This window comes from Psittacula echo, assembly GCF_963264785.1.
Source record: "Psittacula echo genome assembly, chromosome: 2".
In the NCBI taxonomy this organism is placed as follows: Eukaryota; Metazoa; Chordata; class Aves; order Psittaciformes; family Psittacidae; genus Psittacula; species Psittacula echo.
In genome coordinates this window covers 23383379-23395232 of record NC_137737.1, presented here as the reverse complement: position 1 = coordinate 23395232, position 11854 = coordinate 23383379, and the positions used below count along the sequence as shown (strand labels likewise).

At 49.9% G+C, this 11854-nt stretch overlaps 1 protein-coding gene across 1 annotated transcript; it reads left to right on the top strand.

The window, feature by feature from the left end:
- Positions 1-7249: 7249 nt before the first annotated feature.
- On the top strand, positions 7250-11519 carry EOMES (eomesodermin; the record flags this gene model as incomplete). Its single annotated transcript, XM_080610346.1, has 6 exons — positions 7250-8004; positions 8256-8410; positions 8671-8792; positions 9259-9417; positions 9506-9567; positions 10206-11519. 6 exons carry the CDS (start codon positions 7250-7252, stop codon positions 10936-10938), a joined length of 1986 nt encoding a protein of 661 aa, XP_080466472.1. The 3' UTR covers positions 10939-11519.
- Positions 11520-11854: the final 335 nt, after the last annotated feature.

Sequence of the window (11854 nt, the reverse complement as noted above, 5' to 3'; positions counted from 1 at the left end):
CCGGTATCTCCCCGACCCGCAGCCTGCAACCACCTGAGGGGCAGCGGATGCGGCGCTGCTTGGGCGCTGCTCGGGCACTGCTCCGCACCACCGACCGCTCCGTCCCGGCCCCACAGCCGAGGAGGGGCCACGGGGAGCGGTGCGAGGCTGGATCTGGCCCCGCCATAGACCTCCTGGTCCCCCGCGGCTCTCCCTCCGCTAGGCTCTCTCCCGCCTGGTCCTTGCCCAAACACCGACCTCCTTCCCCGGCTGGAAGGAAAGGTGCCGGGTCCATCCAGCCACTGGGAAGAGCGGCGAGCAGCCTGCAAACCCGAGCACTCCGAGGGAGGAGAACATAGCCTACAGCTATGTTCTCACCTTCCCAGGGAGTACATATGTTGTCCCCGTTCTCCTTTCTGCTTATTTGTATAGCAGACGCGCCCGTCAAGGCAGTTATTTAATATGTGTTTCTCTGCTAGGCCTTGCAGTTTGATTGCTGTCACAAATAGTATCAGGTGAAATTCCTCATTGTTTCTGCAGTTACACGGTAGCCCACTGCTATGGGCTTTTCCAGCCCCTCGAGTTTTTTTCCCCTTTTCCCACTGGAAGCCTCATATTGCATACATACACACACATACTGCACATAGAGGAGACAAAACCCCAAACCCTTCAAAACCATTATTTCTCAGCTATTATGTTATCAGCAGGAAAAGTTTCATAGCTCTGACATCATAAACCCTGAACAGCATGAAGTTTATCAGGGCCTTCACATGATGAAATTGTACTTTTTAAAGTGTTAGAACAAAAAAGCAGAACATCATTTTATGGGATTCAAGCTGCTAATTTAAATTGCTGGATTTAAACAGTGCAGTTGAAGCCAGGCTCTCTTGACAGTCATGTCTAATACAAAATAGGGCAAGCAAGCCAGAATTAGCTGTTTAAAACTGTCAGATTTGTAAATACAAATAGGATCAAACTGACTGGATCTGTGGCCTTCACACCCAAGCCATGGATCCTGTTATGTTCTCACATCTCTGTGAAATGACTGTCAGGCTGGCAATGAGCATGAAACTATAAGCAAGTAAGTGATATTGCCGTAAAAACAGGAAAATAGTGTTAGGTGTCCCTCATTAAACTTAATCACAGGGTGAAAAAGCAAGCATTTAAAAAGAGCTATTTGGAGATCACTATGCATGAATAATCATAGAACCATAGAATCACTTGGTTGGAAAAGGCCTTTAAGATCATCAAGTCCAACCATTAACCTAACACTCTCGAGTCCATCACTAAAACATGTCCCAAAGTGCCACATCTACACACCTTTTTAATACTTCCAGGGATGGGGCCTCCACTACTTCCCTGGGCAGCCTGGAGAAACCTTTTGGTGAAGAAACGTTTCCTAATATCCAGTCTAAACCTCCTCTGGTGCAACTTGAGGCCATTTCCTCTTGTCCTACTGCTTGTTACTTGGGAAAAGAGACCAGCCATCTCTCTCCATCCTCCTTTCAGGTAGTTTTAAAGAGTGATAAGGTCTCCTCTGAGCTTTCTCTTCTCCAGGCTAAAGCCCTTAAGGTCCCTCAGCCGTTCCTCATCACACTTGTGCTCCAGGCCCTTCACCAGCTTCATTGTTCTCTGGACCTGCTCCAGCACCTCAATATCTGTCTTGTAGTGAGGATCCCAGAACTGAACACAGGATTTGAGGTGCTGCCTCACCATTGCCTAGTACAGGGGGATGATCACTGCCCTGGCCCTGCTGGCCACACTATTGCTGATACAGGCCAGGATGCTGTTGGCCTTCTTGGCTGCCTGGGCACAAGCTGGCTCATGTTCAGCTCTGTCAATAAGCATCCCCAGGTCTTTTTCCATCCAGCAGCTTTCCAGCCACTCTTCCCCAAGCCTGGAGCATTGCATGGGGTTGTTGTGTCCCAAGTGCAGGACTCAGTACTTTGCCTTGTTGAACCTCACAGCCCATCCATCCAGCCTGTTCAGATCCCTCTGCAGACCCTCCCTATCCTTCAGCAGACCAAAACTCCTGCCCAACTTGGTGTTGAGGGTGCACTTGATCCCCTTGTCCAGATCAGTGATGAAGTTATTAAACAGAACTGGTGTCAATACTGAGCCCTGGGGAACACCAGTTGTAACTGGCCATCAACTGGGTTTGACTCCATCCACCACCACTCTTTGGTCACAGCCATCCAGCTAGCTTTTTACTCAGGAAAGAGTACACCCATCCAAGCCATGAGCCATATTTCAAAATACGAAATGTTACTCATATTACATATATCTATGAGTACTTATATACTCATATGGTTGGGTTTGTGACCCTAATTCCAGCCTCTTAATTTCCTTAAGTTTTGTAATTATGGAGGAAGGAAAGTTAGCTGGAAGCTAAAGTCAGGAATTTTCCCATCTCCCTTCTTTAGGTTTCCCAAATATTTAACAAAATAAAAAAGCTTCCACTTTACAAAACCTCATACTTTCTCAAACACACCTTTTCTCCTTTCTTTAGTCAATAGGGTACCATAGGCCCATTGATAAAAAGTTGTTGCGTGGTCTTACCTAGCAAAATTATACATTGCCAAAAATTCATTCCAAGCACTGAGTATGTTCATCCTTGTTTGTGCTTATACTACTGTATTTTACTGATTAGGATCAGACTTTGACTAGTTTTTAGTAACTGCTGCATTTCCCTTCAATTTAAAATCACAGCTAAAGATTTTGTAGGTGTTATTTTTCTTCGAAGGAGGGGAAAGGAAGTGCCCCAAAATGGCTGATTTGAATACCACTTTCCTGTTAAATACTGAGTTTCTTCCAGCTCTTGATTCACTGACTTGTGTCTGTTCTTCCTGTTTCATATACCTCAGCTAGAAAAGGCTTTTCTTTACTTTCTTATTTGTATAAATTGCCGCCATACTAACTATGGGGCTTATTCGTACTTATGTCCATTTTTTAATGTATATGGCTGTATGCTGCCTTCTTTAATTGGTTTTGCTAGCTAAGAAAGTGTCAGCTAGATTGAATTCATTACCAAATGGGAAAATTGCAGTTAATGTGGCACCTCCCCACTTAATACTAAATATGATAGCTATTTGGCTCTGTAGGGCTGTTGAATTCTTCTATTTAAAGTCCATATATACTTGCTTCTACAACAGCTGTCTCTACTTTTTTAACCCTTTTGGGTTCGAATTGGTACAACCTCAAAGTAGATTTTAACCTGTATTTGTATCCAGGACTGTATACATCTGCACACTGAAATCCCACCTGGCATAAACTGAAATGGATTGACAGTCTTTGCAGCTTTAGCAGACTTCCCTTTCATCAGAAAATAAAGAGCATTTTCAATTAATTTAGTCTCCCGACATCCCCACTAAAGAGATGACTGTTGTCTGTGTTTGCCAGATGAAGCAACCTGAGCACTGGAAGAGCGTAGCTGGCTTCTTGATAAAAACAGCCCCTGAAGTTAAGAAACAAGCTGAAATGCCAAGCCATGAACAGGCATATTAATACCTCCCCGTTTTTTTTGAGCATCAACAGCCATGAAAAGAAAGCGCTCACTATGACCGGCCTTATCTGAAAAATCTCTGCTTTAATGAATTAAAAAGTAACATTCAAAAACTGGTGGAAGAGTGAAAGTCCCATGAATGCCTTGAAAAGCATCAGCCAGATACTCGGTGTGGAGTTGAAAGAGGGGCTGGGGGGAGAGGGTTATGGGAGGAAGCCAGGCTGAATGACTAGAGAAATAGAAAACATGGAAAATCCAGCCCAAACGTGGCATAAAAGTCTCGGAGCTCTGTGGGAACTAGATGCTGGCAAACTGGAGGGGACATCCAGAAACTGACAACTCGTTTTTAACCAAAACCAGACAAGGGAAAAAATTACCTCACAGAAACTGAACATTACACTCAGAAATACCTGTCAATGCTGCCGTGGGGACAGCAGGACTTCAGGAGAAGAATACAGTGATAGAATAGTGTGGCAGTTGATTCTGATAACCAAAAATGTTAAGGTGTCCATATAGATTCAGTGGTGTGTGTTTAAATATCCATATTTACAGTTCTATGATTCTACGATAAAGGACACATATGGCTATAAATGGTGATATATGGATTTCCATACATGTGTAGATACAGGTCTACAACAGCCTGATAGAATAGATTTTACAGTTCCAAATTCCTTTTCCCCTCTCAGGCCGTACTGAGCAGGGTACTTCAGTTGAACAGGTTCAGTCTCACAAGTCCAAGCAATCTGTTGAAGTAGGGGGGCTGTTTTCCAGTATGCTGACTTCCGATGAAAGAGGGAAGGGCTCAATCCCAGCCCAAAAGCAAAGGATGAAATACCTCAGTGCAGTGTGTCTCCACTGTAACTTGGGCTGCAGAAAATGAGCTCTTCTGGAGCAGCTTTCTTAGAGCCAGAGACGCTCCTAATTTGAATAAACCCCAGGAGAACATCTGAATAAAGTCCAACAAAACACGATAATCCGTAACCCTTCAAAGACCTAAATTTTCTTTCAACATTCTTTCTGTGGTTTGGAGGTTACTTTAGGAGATTAATGAACCTAATGTGCTCCTTTCTGTTTCACCAGTCTCTGCTGTTTCTGCAGTGTTATCTTTAAGATAACATCTAAAGGGTTGTGGGACCCATATAGAAATCTTCAGTCCCACACAGCACTGAGACATCCCGCAGCTCGCTACGGCGAGGTTCCCTCGCCAGACCCAAGGAGGTCCTGAACAAGGAGCACGGATGGAGCCAGTTTGCAGGAGGCAGGGGGAAGCAATCCCACCGTTGCCTCCCCTACCCGAAGAGACCGGAGATTTGACGGCTGCGGGAATGACAAGTACTGGGTCCTAAGAATGTGGCTGCGGTGGTGACTTTAATTTGCGGGATTACAGCTCTTCCCGCACACACAGAGTGAATGAACAAGCTTCCGGGTTACAAGCAGCTCTCCCAAGCCCTTGCACGGCCGCAGAAGCGCTGGAAGTCTTCGGAAAGCCTTTGCCCGACGGGACTCCCTACGGGGCAGTCCCGGTCTCAAACTGCCGCCGGGGCCCGGGAGCAGCGGGGTGCGCGGCAGGGACCGAGGCCAGGCGGCTGCTCGCCCGAGCCGAGTTGGAAACGACCCCGAATTGGAAGGGAGCTGGATGAATCATTCGTTCGTTAGGGAGACCCTTAATCCAGGCTTTATTTCTAATCCAAAAGGAAAGTGCTCCCTTTTCCAGGGAGGCCACAGTTTTCCTGACCGCCACCCCGAGACCCTTCAGTACACAGAAAAGCTAAGTAACAGCCAAAGTTTTTCTACCTGTTAAACGCGAGGTTAGCAGAGTTTTGGAGGAAAAACCCCGCAGTAGCTTTGAACTAAGCGGCACCTGTCCTGAGGGAGTATTTTAAATCATGGGACCCTTCCAGTGTATAAAATATCGTAAAATTAATTCCCTTAAACCCTATGCAGTACCTTTGTAATCTCTCTATCTCTGTCGTAGCACAGGAAAGGCAGAGCCCAATGAAGCGAGCTGCCGGAGAGGGAGGGGGCGCGGATGGCAGGATGCTTCGCGTTTGGTTTTGCCCTGAAAGCAGGGCAGCCCTCCCGGGCTCTGCTGCCCTCCTCGCCCCGCGGTGAGTGACAAACCCCGTGCCGAGAGGAGTACGTGGAAAGAGCAGCAACTCGCCGCGGCCGCTTCGCTTCGTGCCGAAGCGCCTGGCTTCTCCGACACATTTTAGTTGTCTTCCTTGGTCGGTCGAGATCGACTCAAACATTGGGCCAAATGTTACCCCGAGGAGAATGGGTGTTTAGGGCTGGCGGTGGTATTTCGATGCAGCCTGTGATCAGGCTCCTGGCCGTGTGGCCGCATCCGGAGGTGGGCACAGCGGCAGCCGGTTCCTCCGTCTCCAGGCTTCTATCGGGGTACCCCCGATAGAACTGGGGAACTGAGCCCCCCCAGACCTCTGAGCGCTGGTGCTTATCTCCTGCCTCTGCAGACGCCCACCGCCACCGTGCCAGCACCCAAGATGCCCAAGAGCCGCGTCCCGCCCCGCTCCTCCTGCGCCCCTGCCCCGGGGCTGGCGGCCGCCGTCAATTGTCCACGATTTCTTTCAGTTGCCCCGATGCGGCCGGCAGCGGAGCTGCTCCAGCCCTGCCAGGTCCTTTCGCCAGGCAACGAAATCCTGCCCGCCCGGCGGGCCTGGTTCGAGATTTAGCCGTGAGGAGGAGGCACGTTTTTGCCGCGGTCCCTGCGAGAGGGGCTAGCGGCGAGCGGAGGGCGAGGGGCTGCGGATTTGTAGCAGCAAATTGTTCGGGAAGGCTCTGTCCGCTCCGCAAAATCGCACGGGCACCTACACCTTATCGAGCGTTATTCCCTTACCCTCTGGGGCAAAAGGCTCCGGGTTACATTGCGCTGAGAGAAAGCGCCAAACAGATCTGGCCCTGAATTACAAATCTGCCTTCCTGGTGGGAGATGCCGAAAGGAAACGCGGGTTGCCAGAAACCGACTGCCGAGCTCCTGAAAACCGAAAACGCGAATCAAGCCCGCAGCTTCCCACAGAAGTGTCCCCGATAAGGTGGAAAGTGAACCTCTCCCCCATAACGGTGATGCCCGGGAAGCGGAGAGGGGGGAAGACGGCTGTTGGGCGCAACTGAGCCACAAGCCGAATTGTTTGAACGGCGAGGGGGTGGCAGGAGCTAGTGCCACTCGCCCTGTCCCGGCACATCGCCGCTCTCTCCCTGGCTTATGCCGGTGCTGGCGTCAGCTCTCCTCTCCATTTTCCCTTTCGTTCCTGTCCCTTTCTCCGCGTCGCGATCCCTCGTTCCCTCCGTGCCCCTCCGAGCGGCTGCGCGCCCGGGAGGACGGTGCCACCTCGGCGAGATGTCTTTTTTCGGGGGAAGGGAATTCGGTCCCTCCGCTGCGGCCACCGCGGGGTGTGCGGGCGCTTCTCTCTCTCCGAGCAGCGGGGGGCAGGCCGGAGCCCCTCCAGTAGCCTGCCGCGGGTAGAAGGGCCACAGAGGGAGGACACACACAGAGTCACAGGTGACTTGTTCCAATTAGTAGCTGTCTAATTGAATTAGTGTCACACGGCCCAGCCAATGGGCCGGCAGGGGTGGAGGGCGGCAATGAGAGAGCCCGGCGCAAGCCCCTCCCCGATGGCCCGAGAAGCCCGGCGCGCCGGTATAAATTGCCTCGGTGGAGCCTTGCCACGGTGTTGCGTGGACACGGGTCGGGGTTAGAGTAGGTGTTGACACCGGACCATAGAGGGCTGTTCACCGGACTGCCCACCGAGGATGCAGCTGGGCGAGCCGTTGCTGGCGGCGGCAGCGGCGACCTTGCCGGGAGCCCCCTTCTACCCGCTGGAGGGCAGTGGGCGCGGCGGTGGGACGGTAGCCGGGACCGGGGCAGGAGGAGCGTCCCGCGGGCCTCCCCGGCCGGGCTCGCCACAGCGACTCGACATGGACAAGGCGCCCAAGAAGTTCGGAGCGGCTCCCGCCATGCTGGGCGAGGCGGATGCGGGCGAGCCGCCCTTCGCTGCTCCGAAGCCGGACGGCCGCAAGGCCACCCCCTGCGGGGAGGAGGAGCTACCCCCTGCCGCCGCGGGCCCGCGCTATTCCATGGACAGTCTCAGCCCCGAGCGCTACTACCTGCAGTCTCCCGGGCCTCCCGGGCCTGAGCTAGGGGGGCCCTGCGCCCTCTTCCCCTACCCGCCGGCGGCACAGCACGGAGCCGTTTACCAGCCGCCCGGAGGGCCGCGCTACCCCTACGGCTCTGTGTTGTCTCCGGGCGGTTTCGCCGGCACCGTCTGCCCTCCCGGCGGCCGGGCGCAATTCGGCGGTAGCAGCGGGTATCAGTATGGGCAGCCGGCGGCCGGCACGCCGCTGTACGGGCCTTACCCGGCAGCGTCGGGCTCCTGCGGAGGGCTTGGGGCGCTGGGTGTGCCGGCCGCCGGACCCGGGCTGCGGGCGCAGGTTTTCCTCTGCAACCGCCCCCTTTGGCTTAAGTTCCACCGACACCAAACGGAGATGATCATCACCAAGCAGGGCCGGTAAGTGCTCAGCGGGTGGGTCGAAACGGAGAAACGTGGGGGGATGGCTGGGGATCTGTGCTGGAGGCTCCCCTCCCCTGGGGAGAAGATGCCTACGGCCAGAGGATGCCTGGGGGTCGGCTGGGCTTTGTGCTGATCTCCTAGCTATCAGTATGGCCGGGGCACTCCGCCGCCGCCTGCAGCTGCAGTCAAAGCTTGTGCCCCTTCCCCGGCCCACCTCACATGCCGTGTGTTTTTCCTTTCCTCTCCAGGAGGATGTTTCCTTTCCTGAGTTTTAACATCACCGGCCTCAACCCCACGGCCCACTACAACGTCTTTGTGGAGGTGGTGTTGGCGGACCCCAACCACTGGCGTTTCCAGGGGGGCAAGTGGGTTACGTGCGGCAAAGCCGACAACAACATGCAAGGTAGGCGCTGGCTCTCCACGGATGAGCTTCACCAAAAGGGTTCCCGTTTTGCCCCCCTCTGTAGGGTCTTCCTCACCCCGATATCCTGCTGCGGGAAGAGTTATACTTTTAAAGGCGCCTTGGAGCGCCGTTTCCGTGCCGCTGTGGGTGAGGCTGTGAGGGAGAAGGGGCATTGGGGGAGCCGAGTTTCTACCGTCCAGGCGCTCAGAACAGTGGCTGTGCCCAGCCGCAGCTTTACGGGCTTGGCTTGTTTTCCCCAGGCAACAAGGTGTACGTGCACCCTGAGTCGCCCAACACCGGGGCTCACTGGATGAGACAGGAGATCTCTTTCGGGAAGCTGAAGCTAACGAACAACAAAGGTGCTAACAACAACAACGCACAGGTAAATGGGCTGCGGGGGGGAGACAGGTTGGAGGGCATCTTGGCGGCTCTTGGGGATCCCTGCCTTTCGGGGGCTTTACAGTATTTAATCGGGCTGCTAGATCGCTGCTCTTGTGCCTTGTACCCTTCTTGAAATGGATCCTACATCTTGCTTTTTCTGCTTCTTAAAGACAATTAGAATTATCAGAAATAGGTGTGTGAATTTCTTTGGGTTTAGCCAATACATCTATCTCTGGAATTCCTCAGAAAGCGGGAGTGTTCTTGATGGTTCTTGATTTCCCTCATTCACAGATTTTAGCATATTAGTAACTTAGTTAAATGGGGCTAAAAGCTGTGAATAATCTTCTCCTGGTAACAGTGAAAATTACTCAATTACGAATCCAGAAGTTGCAGGAAGAAAATGTTAGGCTGTAAAATCTTAGACCTACTTTGTCTAAAAATTTTGTGTCTTCTGTGGTTCCTTTTAGATGATAGTACTGCAATCTCTACACAAGTATCAGCCTCGGCTTCACATTGTGGAAGTGACTGAAGATGGTGTTGAAGATGTGAATGATTCCTCAAAGACTCAAACATTTATTTTTCCTGAAACACAGTTCATAGCAGTTACGGCATATCAGAACACTGATGTAAGTACTGATATATAAAATGATAATTAAGCATGCATTTGTCTTGAGTTGAACATCTTGTCTTACTATATTCTGCTTTCACTTTTAGATTACCCAGCTCAAAATCGACCATAATCCCTTTGCAAAAGGCTTCAGAGACAACTATGACTCGTAAGTATATTTCTGTCTTCTCTTGCAATTGCCTTTGCCTATAAGGCATGATTCTGGCCCAAAATGCATGAAGAAGAGTTTTTCTTTAGATGCTACTTGAGTTAGGAGTAATACTACTACTTCTGGCAGCTTTGCTAGCTTATCTGCTGTTTTCAAAGACTTTAAATGTCTAAACCAATAGCCCGTTTGAATAGTTTCCATATTGTCTTGATGACCTGCCTTCTGGCAGGCTTCTGAATTTTGCTAGGAAATTTGGCATGCAGATTGGCAGTAGTGTACCATATCCTCATAGCTTTTCCAAATTGTACTGGACTTGCTTGATGCTCACTTTCTAGCATCAACTGGCCTTTAAAAACCTGGATCTGTACATCTACAAGTACTGTTTCCTGGAGGAAGCTGCTGCACCTCATTTAAAACGTGCTGGCTGGTGTATGCTTGTAACAGTAATACTAGAAATCTTATATTGGTCTAGGAAAACCAAACAACTCCTAAATTGGATAGCCAATTGTTTATAAAATGAACAGCCATTCAGATAAATGTAGTTGTAATAAAGAATTAACTTCTTGCTTGTGGTTGTGTTTTGCTATCATACTGGAATCATAAAGAACAATGCTCAGTGTTTCTCTTTTATGTTGTAGCATGTACACAGCTTCAGAAAATGACAGATTAACTCCATCTCCCACGGATTCTCCTAGATCCCATCAGATTGTCCCAGGTGCCCGGTACAGTGTGCAGCCATTCTTCCAAGAACAGTTTGTCAACAACCTGCCCCCAGCCAGGTTTTACAATGGTGAGAGAACGGTCCCTCAGGCAAATGGCTTGCTCTCACCACAGCAGAATGAAGAGGTGGCCAGCCCTCAGCGGTGGTTTGTTACACCCGTGCAGCAGCCCAGTGCCAGCAAGTTGGACATGAATTCCTATGAGACAGAGTATTCTTCTAGCACCTTGCTCCCTTACAGCATTAAATCCCTTCCCCTTCAGACATCCCATGCTTTGGGATACTACCCTGACCCAACATTTCCATCCATGGCAGGCTGGGGGAGCAGGGGATCTTATCAGCGAAAAATGACAACAGGATTATCCTGGACCTCCAGAACAAGTCCTCCAGGCTTCTCTGAAGATCAGCTTTCCAAGGAGAAGGTAAAAGAGGAACTCGGCTCATCTTGGATAGAGACTCCACCTTCCATAAAGTCTCTAGATTCAAATGATTCTGGAGTCTACACTGGTGCTTGTAAGAGAAGGCGACTCTCCCCTAGCACTTCCAGCAATGAAAATTCCCCGACTATGAAATGCGAGGACATTAATGCTGAGGACTATAGCAAAGACGCTTCAAAAGGCATGGGCTACTATGCATTCTATACTAGTTCTTAAAGCATCCTTTTATTCCAATTGGCCAAGTTTTGTGGTTTTTTGGTTTGGTTTTTTTTTTGTTTTTTTGTTTTTTTTTTTCAGGGTGGCCTTGGGTTTGTTTTTTCTTTTGCATTACAATGAGAGAAAAGACTCTTGCCTTCCACCTTGAATTGTGTGCAATTCTAAAGAAGGTGCCAAAGCTTTTTGATTTATTGCAGGTAACAAAGTAGGGAAAGAGTGACCTATGGTAGAATTCTTCCCCTGTTTTAGAAGGAACCACATGCAGAAGCTAGGTGGTTCCCCATGCAGAATCTAAGCAGGAGCTTAGATTTTTACTATGTGGTTTATTTATTGGAGACACTAAAGTGTACTGTTTGACTCAGCTCAGAGGCCCGATCATATCAATGCACTCCTGAGTGAGGAAATAGGGAGGTAGAGTGTCCCACATTTAATTTTCTTCCCTGCCTGCTTCTCTTGTCAAAGGAGGCTGTGTGCAGGGAACTGCACAAATACTATGTTCTGCTTTAAACTGAGCTGGCTTCTTCAATCCCTGTCTATAGCACAGTTGGCTGAGCTAGAACTTAGCTCAGCAAAGGCTTGCTTTGGAAGAAGGTAACCAAAATAAGGCTTGCTTGCCAGGCAGGATTTTAACTTAAAGGTCTTGTTGCTAATGATGGGGTTACAATGAAAGAATCTGACTTTTTCCTTAGTTTAGAACTTGCATTAATAAAAAAGCCTCCATCCTCAAAGCCTAACCTTTACTGAGGTGGCAAAAAATAGTGTACAGTTGTTTTGTCTAGGTACACTGTAGAATATTGTGGAATAATGTATAAATAGTTGATCTATAGCTGTTTAGTCAGAAGGGCCTCCAGTGGTGCTTTGAAATTCAAAATGCATTTTTTGGTTGATCAAACCTAGCTATGAAGTGTTGCAAAGA